Source organism: Diabrotica undecimpunctata, chromosome 8, assembly GCF_040954645.1.
Source record: "Diabrotica undecimpunctata isolate CICGRU chromosome 8, icDiaUnde3, whole genome shotgun sequence".
Classification (NCBI taxonomy): domain Eukaryota; kingdom Metazoa; phylum Arthropoda; class Insecta; order Coleoptera; family Chrysomelidae; genus Diabrotica; species Diabrotica undecimpunctata.
The window spans coordinates 60292016-60305891 of NC_092810.1; the positions used below are offsets into that span (position 1 = coordinate 60292016).

Sequence of the window (13876 nt, forward strand, 5' to 3'; positions counted from 1 at the left end):
CTCTCTTCCTCTCTATTGCCTAAACATTAAAATTAAATACCGTAATCATGCATCTAACTGCCGTTCATTATATCTAAAGATACATACCATCTTAGCTGCTTTACTGAGATATATTTGGCTTGTTATGTATTCTTCATTATTTTGCGCATTTTCACAGCGGCTTTGGTAGTTTTTTTATTTATTCAATTTTGATTTTCTCGCTATTTGGCTAAAGATATTTCATATTTAGTTCTTCTAATATTTTTATTGATTATTTCTCTTTATACCTTACTGCTATATGGGACAATAAGTTTAACTGCTATTATGAATTTCATTATAATATATGTATACTAAGCTATTTGCTACTTTCACATTAGCTAAAACATTTTCTTTTATCTGATCGAACACTCATAATTATTCTCTTTTTTATAATCGCAATGTCAAGTAGGCTTTTCAAATTACATTGCTTTACAAGTTTTATCCTGGATAATACCACTAACAATCATTTTTATCGACATGTCCTGTCCAAGCGCCCCAACTCTTCTTTCAATTCGTGTCACCCGGCCTACCTTTAACGGACTCATTATTACTTTTATCATTTTTTATCAGTCCACTCATCTATCTAAGCATTTGCATTCCCATCACATGTATCGATTGCTTATCTATCTATCTTTAACTGCCGAACATTTAGTTTCGTACATCATAGCTGGTCTTACAGCTGTTTTATAGAATTTTTCATTCAGCTTCAATCATTCGCACAATACACTACTTGCTTTCTTCCACTTTACCTACGCTACCTTAATTCTATTACATTTATCTCCATCTATTTTCCCACTACTGTGTAATACCGATCCTAGTTAATCATTACTTTTCACAATGATTTAACTATCCAAAGTTATCATTTTATTTGTAGTAACTTTATCTAGCTATGTAGCTGTGTGTTCTGCTTACCTCCATTTTAGTCTGGCTATCCATGTGATAACGTCAGTCACCTTGGTTTTTCTTCTGACCTCTTCGTTTTTTATTTTGTCTTCCCAAAGATATTCCTAATATGGATTGCTACATTCTTCTCTGTTTGACTCTTATTTTTGTAGCCGAGGCTTTTGTTAAAGTGTTTCTGCTCTATATGTTAACACTGGGATGACGCATTGATCAAATACTTTTCTCTTCAGGCACTTTTAAAAGTTTCTTTCAGTTTTCCATCTGCTGCCTACCCAAGACCGATTCTTCTCTTCTGATTATCCCTGTCAATCATAATTTCATGTCGTAGGTATTTATATGTATATGTATCTATGCATTCTATTTCATTCCCACAAATACTGATGTTCTGGTTGACTACCAACTTTGTCATTATTTTTGTTTTCGAGATATTTAAATTTATATATAAATATAAGCGAGGTTCTTACAGCCTCTGCCGCTTCTCGCATTTCGACTGCCATCGTTTTCTGTCCATCCATTAGTCTTCTTTGATGGTTCTATCTCTCCTTATGCTTTTAATTTAATTTAATTTAATTTAATTTAAAGCTTTCTTTGGCCATCTATCTTCATTCATTCGCTTCACTTGACCATACGATACTAGTTGTCTCGTTTCAATTCTGTCTACAGTGGAATATATAGTATTTGTCCTCCTTCTAATATCTTCATTCCTGATATGATCGTTTTCGAATACACCAGACGCTCTCCTTATAAAATCCATTTCTATTACTTCTATTCTTTTTCTATCTTTTTCCGTGATCTGCCAAACTCCTGCCTCATAAGTCATAATAGACTCTACCAAGGTTCGATAGATTGTCAATTTCGTTTCTTGTTTAATATCTTTAGACCATAGTAGAGAGTTTAGAATGTTTACCGCTTTTTTTCCACTGTTGCGTTCTGTTTTCAATGTCTCTTTTGGTAGTGCCTTCTTTAGCTATTATAGATCCGAGATATTTATATTCATTACATGTTTTTGTGTTTCTAATTTCTAACTCTGGATCTTCTTTATCATCTCTTATTTTAAGATACTCTGTCTTTGACATATTCATATTGAGGCCCCATTTTTGAAATGATTCAGATATAAAGTTTTCTTTTTTAACGACACTTCTTGTATTTTTGTATATATTTGCGATAGCATCCACATACTCTCTAGTGAGACCTACTTTCGTCAATGTTTGAAATAGTTTTTTGAAAGGTACTGTATCGTATGCCTTCTCTAAATCTACAACCAATAGGTGGGTAGATAGATTCCTTGCCTTCCGTTTTTCGATTACCTGCTGCAGAACGATTATACCATCAGTGCACGATATTTCTGTACGAAATCCATTTTGTTCTTCTATGTCTTCGTATTCTGATTCTATTATTTCTTTTATTATTCGACCGTACAGCCTCCCCACTGAGCTGATAACAGTTATTCCCCTATAATTAGAGCATGTTCGTTTATCCCCTTTCTTGAATATTGAGCTGATGTATCTAACATCCCACTCATCAGGGATATTTTGTCCTTTTAAGCATTTGTTAAATAGTTAAACCAACATCTCATGTAATATTTTTGGTCCACACTTTACCAACTCAATTGGGCCGTCTGCAGGTCCTGCTGCTTTACCGTTTTTCGATCTTTTGAAGGCATCCCTTAACTCTCCGGTTGTTATCTCAATTTTTTGTGTATGTTCGGATATTTCTTTGATTTCGATCTCTTGGAATTTACCTCTATCCTCTGTCAGTAAGACCTCATAATGGTGTTTCCACTGTTTTAGATCTATTAACTGTAAATTAGATTTTTCTTTCCTTCCCTCCGGAGAGACTTTATCACCTTCCACGCTTGCCCAACCCTTGTTCCACCCATATACCTATGCACCTCTACACATCTTCGATCCCACATCTCATTTTTACTTTTCACTACTTCTCTTTTTACATCTCGATTTAATTTTTTATATATATTGCAATCTTCCTCCTTTCTCGTTGACATCCATTTCTGATAAGCAGTTTTCTTCTTGTTTACTAACGTTTGCATATTCTTCGACCACCATTCTTAATTCTTTGTTTCATATTTGTCTTTATACCCCAAAGCTTCACTTGCAGCCTCATGAATGCATTTTTTAAGTTGCTGGTATAATTCTTCCGCTGATATATCTTCTCGATCCACATTTTGTAATTTTGTGGCCAGTCCTAATTTGTAAAGAAATTTCGTTGAATCTTCTTTTAAGCTTTCTAGGTTATATTTAGGGGATGTTACTTCTTGTCCCTTTTCTATATTCTGTACCTGAGTGTTATTGTTTTTGCGATAGTTAACTATCACGTTGGCCATAAGTAAACGGTGGTTGGATCAACATTCTGATCCACGGTATACCCTTACGTCAGTTGTTTTCAGTTGGGAAGGTTGACGTTGGATTACATAGTCGATTATCGAGCGCCGATTCCTAGTAGGTTGTATCCATGTAAATTTGTGAATGTCTCTATATTTTAAAAAGCCATTCATAATTTTGAAAGACATTGTTTTCACTGTGTCGTGTCATTGTGTCACAAAAATCTCTAAGATGCTTTCCGTTGTCATTGGTTATTTGTTCCCCACATCTTCCTACGACTCTGTTATTTTCTTCTCTCCCTACTCTGCCGTTTAAATCTCCTAGTATAAAGATTTCACAGTTTTCTTTAACTTCAGAGAGTATTTCATTCATCTTGTTGTAGAAATCGTGTTTACTTTCTGGATGTGCATCTTCATTTGGGGCATACACTCCGACAATTACGATGTTGTGTCTATTGTTTTTCATTTCCAGTATAAGCAGTTGTTCATTTACTTTAGTCTACGATTTAATATTGTTTTTAAGATTTTTTCGAATGACAATAGAGACTCCTCTCTTAGCTCTGTTATTTTTACTCACTCCACTGTAGATATGTATATATTCTCCTACCACTTTATTTCCTTTTCCCTTTTTCTTGGTCTCGGTGAGAATACATATATCTATTTTTCTTTCCGCTAATTCTTTGAATACTTCTGTTTGTTTGGTTCTAAGTCCTTGTACATTCCATGTAGCCAATATCATTTTCCTTTTCCGTTGCATTAGTCGTCTTTGTTCTGATCCATCCTTTGTGTTCCGAGGCTTTTGGTCGAAATTTTTAACATTTAGTTCTTTTAAAAAGGGATGAGTTGCTATTTAAATTTAAACTTACATTTTCTGTAGCCACAACGAGTTGCTGTGCCATCTCTCTTGCCATTTCTAAGTCCTCAGTTATTATGACTATTAGATGTTAGATATTCTCCATCTATTTTTGTTAGCCAATGCAAATTATTAAAAGCATGTTTCAGCACAGTATTAACAAGTTTAGGTGACATTGGGTCTTCTTGTCTAATCCTTCCGCTTTATTTTTATGCGATTACTATTAGTATGTAATTTGAGAGTGGTTGTTATCTGTAGGTATATATATTGTATAATAATCTTGTATACCTATAGTCTAACCCAAATATTTTGTGAAAATCAACAAATATTAGTACTAGAGGTTTGTTGTATTCCACTATTTTCTCTCTTAGGGGTTTTATTTAATGCTTTATAGATGGTCATTAGTTCCGTAACTTTTTGGGAATCCTGCCTGTTTTCTTAACTGGTAAGTCTCTTAATTTTCTTTTCATTCTTTTGACTATTATTCGCGTAAACATCTTATATGTATGGCTGAAGAGGCTAATTGCTCTCTTATTCTATTTATTTGATTTGTACACTCACTGCTTTATGTAATAGAATCCTAGTAGCGTTATTCCAGTCTGTTGGAATATTAGTGTTGTAAAGGCAGATACTGAAAAGTAGTTTAATTGTTTTAAGTAATATTATCTATTAATATCAAGTAATACCTCTACGCCTGAGGTTCCATTCGGTTCGGGTTCACCCGCCACACAGGACCATAAAACCATTATAAAACACAGACCAAACCAATAATAAGGCGCGAACAATTTGCTTCATGTTACTTTTATTTTGATTTTAACGAACTTATCGTTTTATAGATCTGTGTCCGATCTATTTTCTTGCTACTGATTATATGCTTTTTTCTTTTTTACGGTTTCTTAAACTTCAATTGACCAGCAGCAGTTCTCTTTATTCTCAAACTTCTTTCCTGAGGTTTTTAAGCATTTCAATAGCAATATCTCTAACAATACTGACCATATTCCTCTATATTGTACTAGCACTTCCTTTTATGTTCCAGCACATTTTTTCAATTTTTTTGCCTTGAATAGACCTTTTGTCTTACCTTTTGACATCATTTTATTTATTGTGGTCCTTTCCAATATTTCTATTCAGTTTCTATTTTTACTTCGATGTCGAGCACAAGCAATTTACTTTGTTGGCTCACAGTCTCACTAAGTATTACCTAGCAGTCCACATATTCACCAGTATCTTTTTTTCTTGTCATGAATAATGTCGTGTCACGATTTGTCTTGTCGTAATCTATTTGGGACTAATTTTGTCCACTTCTGTTTTTTATTCCAGCAAAAGTTTAGTCCTTCATGTATTGCTCCTTTGTATCCTCTCTTCGATTGAGCTACATGTGGATTAAAATTATCTTCTTTTGACCCTCTCCTTTGATAGAATATCACTCAGTGTAGGTTCTCTTTGATTTTTACGAAGACATTAATAATCTGATCCAACACTTATAAGATTAAATAACTATTAAACATCGAGCTTTAATGCAATATTAAAATATTTTAACGTTTTATTTTTTTACCATACCAGTTAAGGGTTAAAACTAACATTTCTTTTTAATACTTACAACATTAACGTCGACTGACTTTTTAAAAGCACCATCAGCTGCTAGACCAGCATTATTCATAAGAATGTCAATATTTCCAAAATTGTTTACTGTTGTTTTAAATGCATCTAAAAAATAACAGTTTTATTATTAAATGATTTTATAACCACAAACAATACATACAATTTCCAAAGAAAAAATAGATAAGAAAAAACATTGGAAGACAGAAGAGACTCTCAACCTTGTAGTAGAAACACGAAAACTTAAAAGCGGCACATCAGAGCGTCAAATTTAATACAAAAAGATTTTAGAGATAGTCACTATAAATTCAACTATAAAACAGTTGTCGCCAACTGTTTTACAGTTGACAACAATTATTGGCCGCCAATAATCTAGACAACTTTCTCAAAAGTCAAATATCTAGCTATAGAATTGAAATCACAGATACAGATCATCAAAAATAATAGTATAGATACTATAAAACATTTAGAAGGTGTGAAAACAATATTGCAAAATATTGTTCCTTAACAACGACTCAGACAATAATACAGAGAAAAGAAGTTTGTAATTGTGAAAAAGAACCACAAATGCTGAAAAAAATTAGATAGTGATAAAAAGCTAAAGTTCTGAAAAGCAGAAGGCGAGATGGAATAACAGCTGAGACACTTGAAAAAATGGAAGACGTACGAATTGAAGTATGGCTTAGAATCTGGCATCACATCTGCACCATCAGAAAGTGATCAAATGACTGAGGTGAGTCAACTTTTATTCCCATATATAAAAAGCTTCGCCGACCGATTTCAACAATTACCTTACAGTAACATTAATATCCCATGTGAGGAAAGTACTCTTCACCTTCTTCTTCTTCTTAGCCTTCTGTCGTCTATGTTTGGACATAGGCCTCTCCTAACTCCTTCCATCGGTCTCTATCCTGAGGAACATATTTCCAATATATATGTTCCGGCTATTCTTTTAATGTCATCAACCCATCTCATCTGTGGTCTTCCTCTTGGTCGTTTACTTTCGTAAGGTCTCCAATGTTGTATTGTAGTATTCCATTTTTACCTCCACCATCATCAACAACAAATGACAAAAAATTAAATTCTTACCACAAATTCCCCAAGAACAATGCTGAGTCTTCCCAGATGGGGGCACAAGATGTAGAAGATATAGAAACATATTTGTTCTCTGTTGACTACTCCAATGCTTTAGAGTGTCAAGTAGAATAAAATGTAGCGTATCTTTAGGGAAACGGGTATGCTAGAATTGCTAGAATTGCTAGAACATCTACTATATGTATATAGTACCGGCAATGTCAACGTGCATTCGAAAAACTTCAAATTAAAATCTTAAGTTACCTTATTACATAGTATAGCAGGGATCTATAATATCCTACGGTAAGTTGATGACACGGTTATATTGGTGTTTTCAGCGGAAGAACTGGAACAAATTATGAATTAATTAGGCGCGGTTATCGCTAGACACAGAAACAACCAAACAAAGATTAAAAACATGTCAAGGTACGAAGAAGTCAGACGAGTTAATTTCTTGAGCTCCGTGATGACCAACAGAGAAAGGTGCAAAAACAAAATCCATCGACGCGTTATAATGGCTAGATCCGCACCAGCGAAACTCACAAAAAGATGGAAGATTGACACTACAAAAAACACAAAAGTACGTTTTGTTCGAGCATTACTATTTCCTATGACCACCTACGCTTCAAAAACATGGACCATCAAAAAATCCGATTCGAAGCGTATAATGGCATTTGAAATGTGGATCGAACGTAGAATTCTGCGCAAACTATACACCGCACATCGCGTAAATAACTCAATAATTTTACCTTCATAACTTGAGTAATCTGTGACATCAGTCTTTACAAAAATAGCTTTATTCTTTCCAAATTGTTTGTTAAGTTCTTCAGCTACGTTTTTACCATCACGTTCATTAATGTCTGCCAACGTTACTCCCTAAAACGATAAAAGTTTGATAAATACTTTAAAATACAATAAATTTTCGATTTACAATAAGCTCCATATTGCATATTAAAGTTAAGTCCTTAAATTTTGAATACCCTCTAGATATTTTCAATACCCCATCCTGGAATACATTAAATAAATGCTTAACTATGACGCCATTACAGTCGCCATTTTAATTTTTTTTTACTTTCGAATAAGCTTCATATTTTAACAAAACAAGACATAACTCCGTATTTGAGTTAAAGAAATCATTAACAAAGTATATTAGTATTATATTAGTATAATATTATATCTTATCTATTGCTTATACTCCAGTCGTCAGAGACGAAAATGCCAATGAACCTCTAAAAATCATACGAACAAGCTGAATTTTTCAGAGAATGTCAATTTTAGGATGCCAAAAAAGATACAAAAAAATTTAACCACTTTTACCCTCGAGCTTTCTCCTAAAATCCCCCTCGTAGAGGGTTGAATACCAATAGTCTGTATGCCATAAAAACATATTTCAAATAAAAAATGTATAAATAAATTTGAACAAAAATATTTATTAGAATTTATGTGTAGAATAAACCGTTCTTTCAGAAACAACGCTTGAAGCGATCGTCAATTTTTACTGTCAGTTAAGTGCGCGAAATCAATGTTTAATAAAATTTGTATCAGTTCGACGGTAAAAATTCGATATGTTTTGATCCATGTGACCTATCGACAAAAATATATATGCGTTTTAAAGGTAAAAAGTGCAGCTTTTGTACGAAATTTTTAATCTCATGAGATAAATACAATTTATCCCTTTTATTAACCGCCCACTGTAGACTTTCGATAACTAGAACCTGTAAGGCTAAATTTAAACTTTCACATTACGAACGATCTAAAACATTTAAAATTGCTCTTTTTCAATTAAACTAGTAAGTTTAGTAAAACTACTAATTTCTGCCACAAAATGCACTCATAACTATCTTCTTGGAGGCATTTCCCGTGGCGTGCGATAATTTTTAATGTAAAAGTTTAAATTCTTATTAAAGTCATATTTCAAATGCCTCAAATTTAATGCCAAAACTTAAAAATTCAAATTTCATGATATGGGTTTTGAAGATTTATCTTTAGTAATCGAAATTTCACTATGACCGGTCAATTAAAGTGATAAATTTTATTGATCTCGCGAGAATTGTACAAAATGGCAAAAGTCGTGCAACGTTTATTTATTGAACATATTTATACAAACTGACTTCATTTTCTGCAAAATACAAAAATTGCACAAGAAAACTGCACTCTTTACCTTTAAAACTCATTTTGATTTTGGTCTACAGGACGTTCTGCTTAAAAGATATCGAACTTTTAACGTCCGCTTGATACACATTTTATTTTACATTGATTTCGCGCGCGCAGTTGACATTCAAAATCGCCAGTAGCTTCAATCGTTGTTTCTCAGAGAACTATTCATTCTGCAGAAAAAGTGCGAATTAACGTTTTTATTTAAAATCATCTCAGCTATATTTTTTATTTGAAACATTTTTTTCCACGGCGTACAGGTTCTTGGTAAATTGATTTTTTTGAGTTTTTCTCTCTCTACGAGTGGGGTTTTAGGGGAAAGATCAGGGGTTAAAGTGGCACACTTTTTTACATCTTTTTTGGAGTCCCAAAATTTATATCCTCGGCAAAATTCAGCTTGTTCGTATGATTTTTAGGGGTAAAATCTTTGACGAACGGACTATCACGGATAATCAGAACATGCATTAAAAGTATAACATAACCCTAAATATATACAGGGTGGTTTTCAAGTAATTATAGAAAAAGAAACAGTAGGTTCTAAACTTTAATTTAAGCCAACTTGATTTAATAAACTGTTGATATTAAGAAAGATAGAGGGTGTTAAAATTGAAATTTAAAAATTTAATTTTTACGCTATATTTTTCATGTTTGTGGACATTAATGTATAATAATTTACAACTGGGAGCCTTTAAGAATATGGAATTATAATTTGAAACACACTTTGATGTAGCTGATAGAGAAGGCCACATATGGCAGATATTTGATATAAATTTGCGCTTAACGCAAACGATGTGTTAACTTGAACATGCCACAAGAAGACAGTTACAAAACCATTTTGGATCTCAATGTGTTTGTTGTTTTAAACATTGTTAAAACGCTGAATTTATTTTCTATCCTTTAAAGTTTTTTTTTAAATCCTTTTGTGTATGGTATTGTTATTTCCCTCGTATCGTGGCTTGTAAATGGTACAGGATCCCTTTCTGTGTTGTTCTGTTTCATTTTCTCTGTTATGTAAAATTCCTTCTTTATAACCGACAAAGCATAATCATTTAAACAACGTTTTAAAATAACAATCGCTTTGAGATCTATTTTATCTAAAACCAAACCTAAAAGCGAACAAGTAAAAACAAAGGATTTTATTTATAAAACTGCTTCTGAATGCGAAATCTTTTGTTTGACTGAAACATCAATACCATTATTTGTTAAGTGAATAAGTGAACATCAGTATTCCAGCAAAAATAAAGAACTTGATAGATCTCACGTATGTAAACACGCATGAGAAAATGGACATAGAACTCAATGGAACGATTCATGTATAGTCCTGAAAGAAACAGATGCTAAAAACAGAAAAATCACAAAAGCTGCTCTTATTATGTTAAATGAAATCAAGTACGTCGCAAAGTTCTTGACAGAATTTAGTAGGCCTCGGTCACCAATACTAAAAAAAGAACTCAATAAAACGAAAATAATACTATTCATCATTTAGGTTTAAAGTTACATACATATAAAATTAGAGTTTGATGTTAATATTGGGAGTAAACTAAATATAAGATCAAATACTTATTATGTTGGGACAGTAATATGAGTTTTTTCCCCAGTTTTTCCTCATGATTTACATTGCAATTAATAACCAGAATTTTACTGGCATGATTCTATGATTATTAATATATATGAAATATACTATAATTTTTCTGACTGGTATTCTTAAGTAAAAGTTAGTTTCACGTAATGGAATGAACTATCTTCCAATAAAGTTGTCCCAGGAACGTAAGTTAAAAATATTGACAATATCATTTTAAAGTCATCTGCTTTAAAATGTAGATATAATATATTTTTATATTTAATACACAATGAAAATTTAATATTTTGTATTACTAAGTAACAAAACAAAATAAATTGTGTAATTTGTATTTTGAGAACAATTCCCGAAGTCGAAATAGAAACGCCAAAATAAAAGTAATTTAAACTCAAATTGTGATTAATTTCCATTTAATATATGTATTATTATATAAGTATATATAGTTAATATATGTATTAAGTATTACCTGTATATCTAAAAATATATGTATTTATACCTTTACTCCCTTTGAAAGTAATGATTTTGCAAAATTTAATCCAAGTCCAGACGCTCCTCCTGTGATAAGTGAAACTTTGCCTGCAATTTGAAACACCATTTTCCGGTTGAAATTATGGCTAAAATATAAGATTTTTGTTAATAAATTGATGTTAAATTAAGAATTAATTTGTAACAATATGACTCAATGCAAAAACTGTTGTGACGGATTACCTTAAGTATCATATCACAGAAGAGTAGGGGGGAGTTTGGAAGATGCTAAAATCAAATTGAACCAAATGCATACCTATAGATATTTTTTTCTAAGATAAACCTAAAGGTATAAATTAAATAAGTATGTGTAAGCAGAATTTGATCTTTTGGAACAGAAAGATGTAGCACAAAGTATTGATAAAGGTAGCATTTTGGAAACATGCAATATACTCACGACAGTTGAAATGCTGCAAATTATTTCATCAGTTTGGTTTCCGTCAAAAATATTCAACGATCCAACAGTGTCATAGAATAGTAAATAAAATTAAAAAAAGTTTGGAAGAAAGGACTATGTGTCCTTTCTCGATCTTTACTGCCTACCGATATGTATCTTATTCTGAAGTCCTATATCAACGAACGTTGATATCCAATCCAATCCGGAGTTCCTAAGGAAAGTGTTCTCGGTCCCTTCCTGTACCTAACCTTTACTGCTGACATATCTATTACAGATGACGTCACAGTGGCGACTTTTTCCGAAGATACAGCCGTTTTAGTTTCAAACAAAGACCAGACATACCATCTGAAAAGCTGCAAAATTACTTACATACATTAGAGAATTGGTTGACAAAATGGAAAATTAAAGTCAATAACAAGAAATCAGCCCAAATCACATTAACAACAAGAAGACGCACTTGTCCATAAGTTAGTCTAAACAATGCCCCTATTCCTGCTAGAGAAGTTGTGAAATATCTTGTGTTGCATTTGGACCAAAAGCTGAACTGAAAGCAATACATTAATGCCAAAAAATGTCAGCTTAATACAAAAATAAAACAAATGAATTGGTTACTTGGCAGAAAGTCACGACTGACATTGGAGAACAAAATACTGCTTTACAAAGTCCTACTAAAACCAATATGGACTTACGGCGTATAACTTTGAGGCTGTAGCAAACCTTCAAACACAAAAATTTTGCAGACCTTCCAAACAAAAACACTGCGTATGATAGCTAACGGCCCTTGGTATGTGAGCAATGCAACCATCCATAATGACCTAGGAGTAGACACTGGAAAAGATGTCATATCACTTCATAGCCATAATTATTACCACATTATCAGTGAATTATATCAGCCACCAATAGAAGAATGAAGACTGGAGAGGACTGGGCCAGAAGACTTGGTTACTTAGGTGAAAATTGAGAACTGTCGCTGGACGGTACTAAAATCAAGTCAATATTGTCATCATATTTACTAATTACTCAATGTACTGTTAAGGAGTAGATTGTAAATATGCATTTAACATTAAAACACACACACATATATATATATATATATATATATATATATATATATATATATATATATATATATATATATTAGTAAAAGTAACTGTAATAACTACTGCAATTGAAAAAATATACCTTTGAATATACCTTTGAAAAAAATGATATCAGGTAATCGAAAACTACATACACCTACTTTCACTTTGGCAAAATACTAACTTTTATCGCTAAAAACGTGCCTAAATGTTTGTAATATATTATTTGATAATGTAACTTGACTTTTTTATTTTGGAAAATAACAGACTGATTTTTTGCTCAGTGTTGCACAGAGTTAACTAAAAAAGTTTTTAAATCTGCTCTTTATAGCTACTTGGTAAAGTTGTAATTAACATAAGATAAGGTATTATTATCATATAAGAGGTTCGTGTTACGTATTTAAATATAAATAGATATATAAATAATTATATCGGATAGTGTTTTATATGCATTAAAATATTTTAATCAACTGAATAGTTTATACTCATATGATGCATGGTATTTCTATTATAATATTACTTAATCAATAAACGATATAGTAAATAAATTTAAAGTACATAGTAATAAAATCTTGGGAAAATATTGAAACTATCATAATAGTGTTCTATTTCAAAATACAGTGTGGAAACGACTTATGGAATAAAATTGTTTGTGTCCTTATTTACAAAAATATATATAAAAAACGCTAAGATTATTATTTAAATATAAATATGCGCTTTTTAAAAATTAATTTAAATATACAGGGTGATTCACGCAAGTGTAGCATAGTCCATAATCTTAATTTTTAATGAAAATCCCTGTATATTTTTACATATTAAAAAGCTGCTTAACCTGATGTCAACGAAACTATATCATGTAGTGTCTATTATAAATTATACAGGGTCAAACTAAAAAATTATACATAATGGAAACTAATTATGGAATAAAATGAATATTTTTATATTTTTAAAAGCTCCTTGTGGCTGGTCTCAACTGGCGTGGAGGAGGGGCTTTGAATTGAGTAGGGGCCCTTTAGTACTTTGCGTAAGACAGACTAGGCGGGGAAGTCCTTAACCCCAACACTGCGCGTCCCAATGGCTGGTAGGGAAAGTTCTTACAGATATGCAGGACAGGTACAAATAAGGCATAGCCAAATAAGTACCCGCGGATCAACTGAGGACATGACATTAGGCAGCAGTAATGTCATTACTGGATTAAGGCTATCGAAAAGTAAAAAAAATCCTGTAGGCTTAATTCTAGATACTCACAGGCGCCACTGTCACAGGCGCAAAATGAGTCAAACGGCTGTGACACTGCAATGGAGAAGGCAACGGTAAGGAAAGATACACAACACCATTCCATAAATGAAAAGACTAC

At 32.3% G+C, this 13876-nt stretch overlaps 1 protein-coding gene across 3 annotated transcripts in view; it reads right to left on the reverse strand.

The window, feature by feature from the left end:
• The window catches only part of LOC140448424 (15-hydroxyprostaglandin dehydrogenase [NAD(+)]-like), a 29230-nt gene extending 16385 nt beyond the window's left edge, over nt 1-12845 (reverse strand). Inside the window, exons 1-4 of one of the 3 annotated variants that reach the window (XM_072541509.1) lie at nt 12704-12845; nt 11015-11132; nt 7535-7661; nt 5713-5819 (exon numbers count right to left, since the gene is read on the reverse strand). In XM_072541509.1, the coding sequence (XP_072397610.1) occupies nt 5713-5819; nt 7535-7661; nt 11015-11113 (333 nt within the window). In that variant the 5' untranslated portion in view covers nt 11114-11132; nt 12704-12845. Of the gene's footprint in view, nt 1-5712; nt 5820-7534; nt 7662-11014; nt 11133-12622 lie in introns of all 3 variants that reach the window. The other 2 variants (XM_072541508.1, XM_072541507.1) reach the window with 2 other exon arrangements.
• Nucleotides 12846-13876: the final 1031 nt, after the last annotated feature.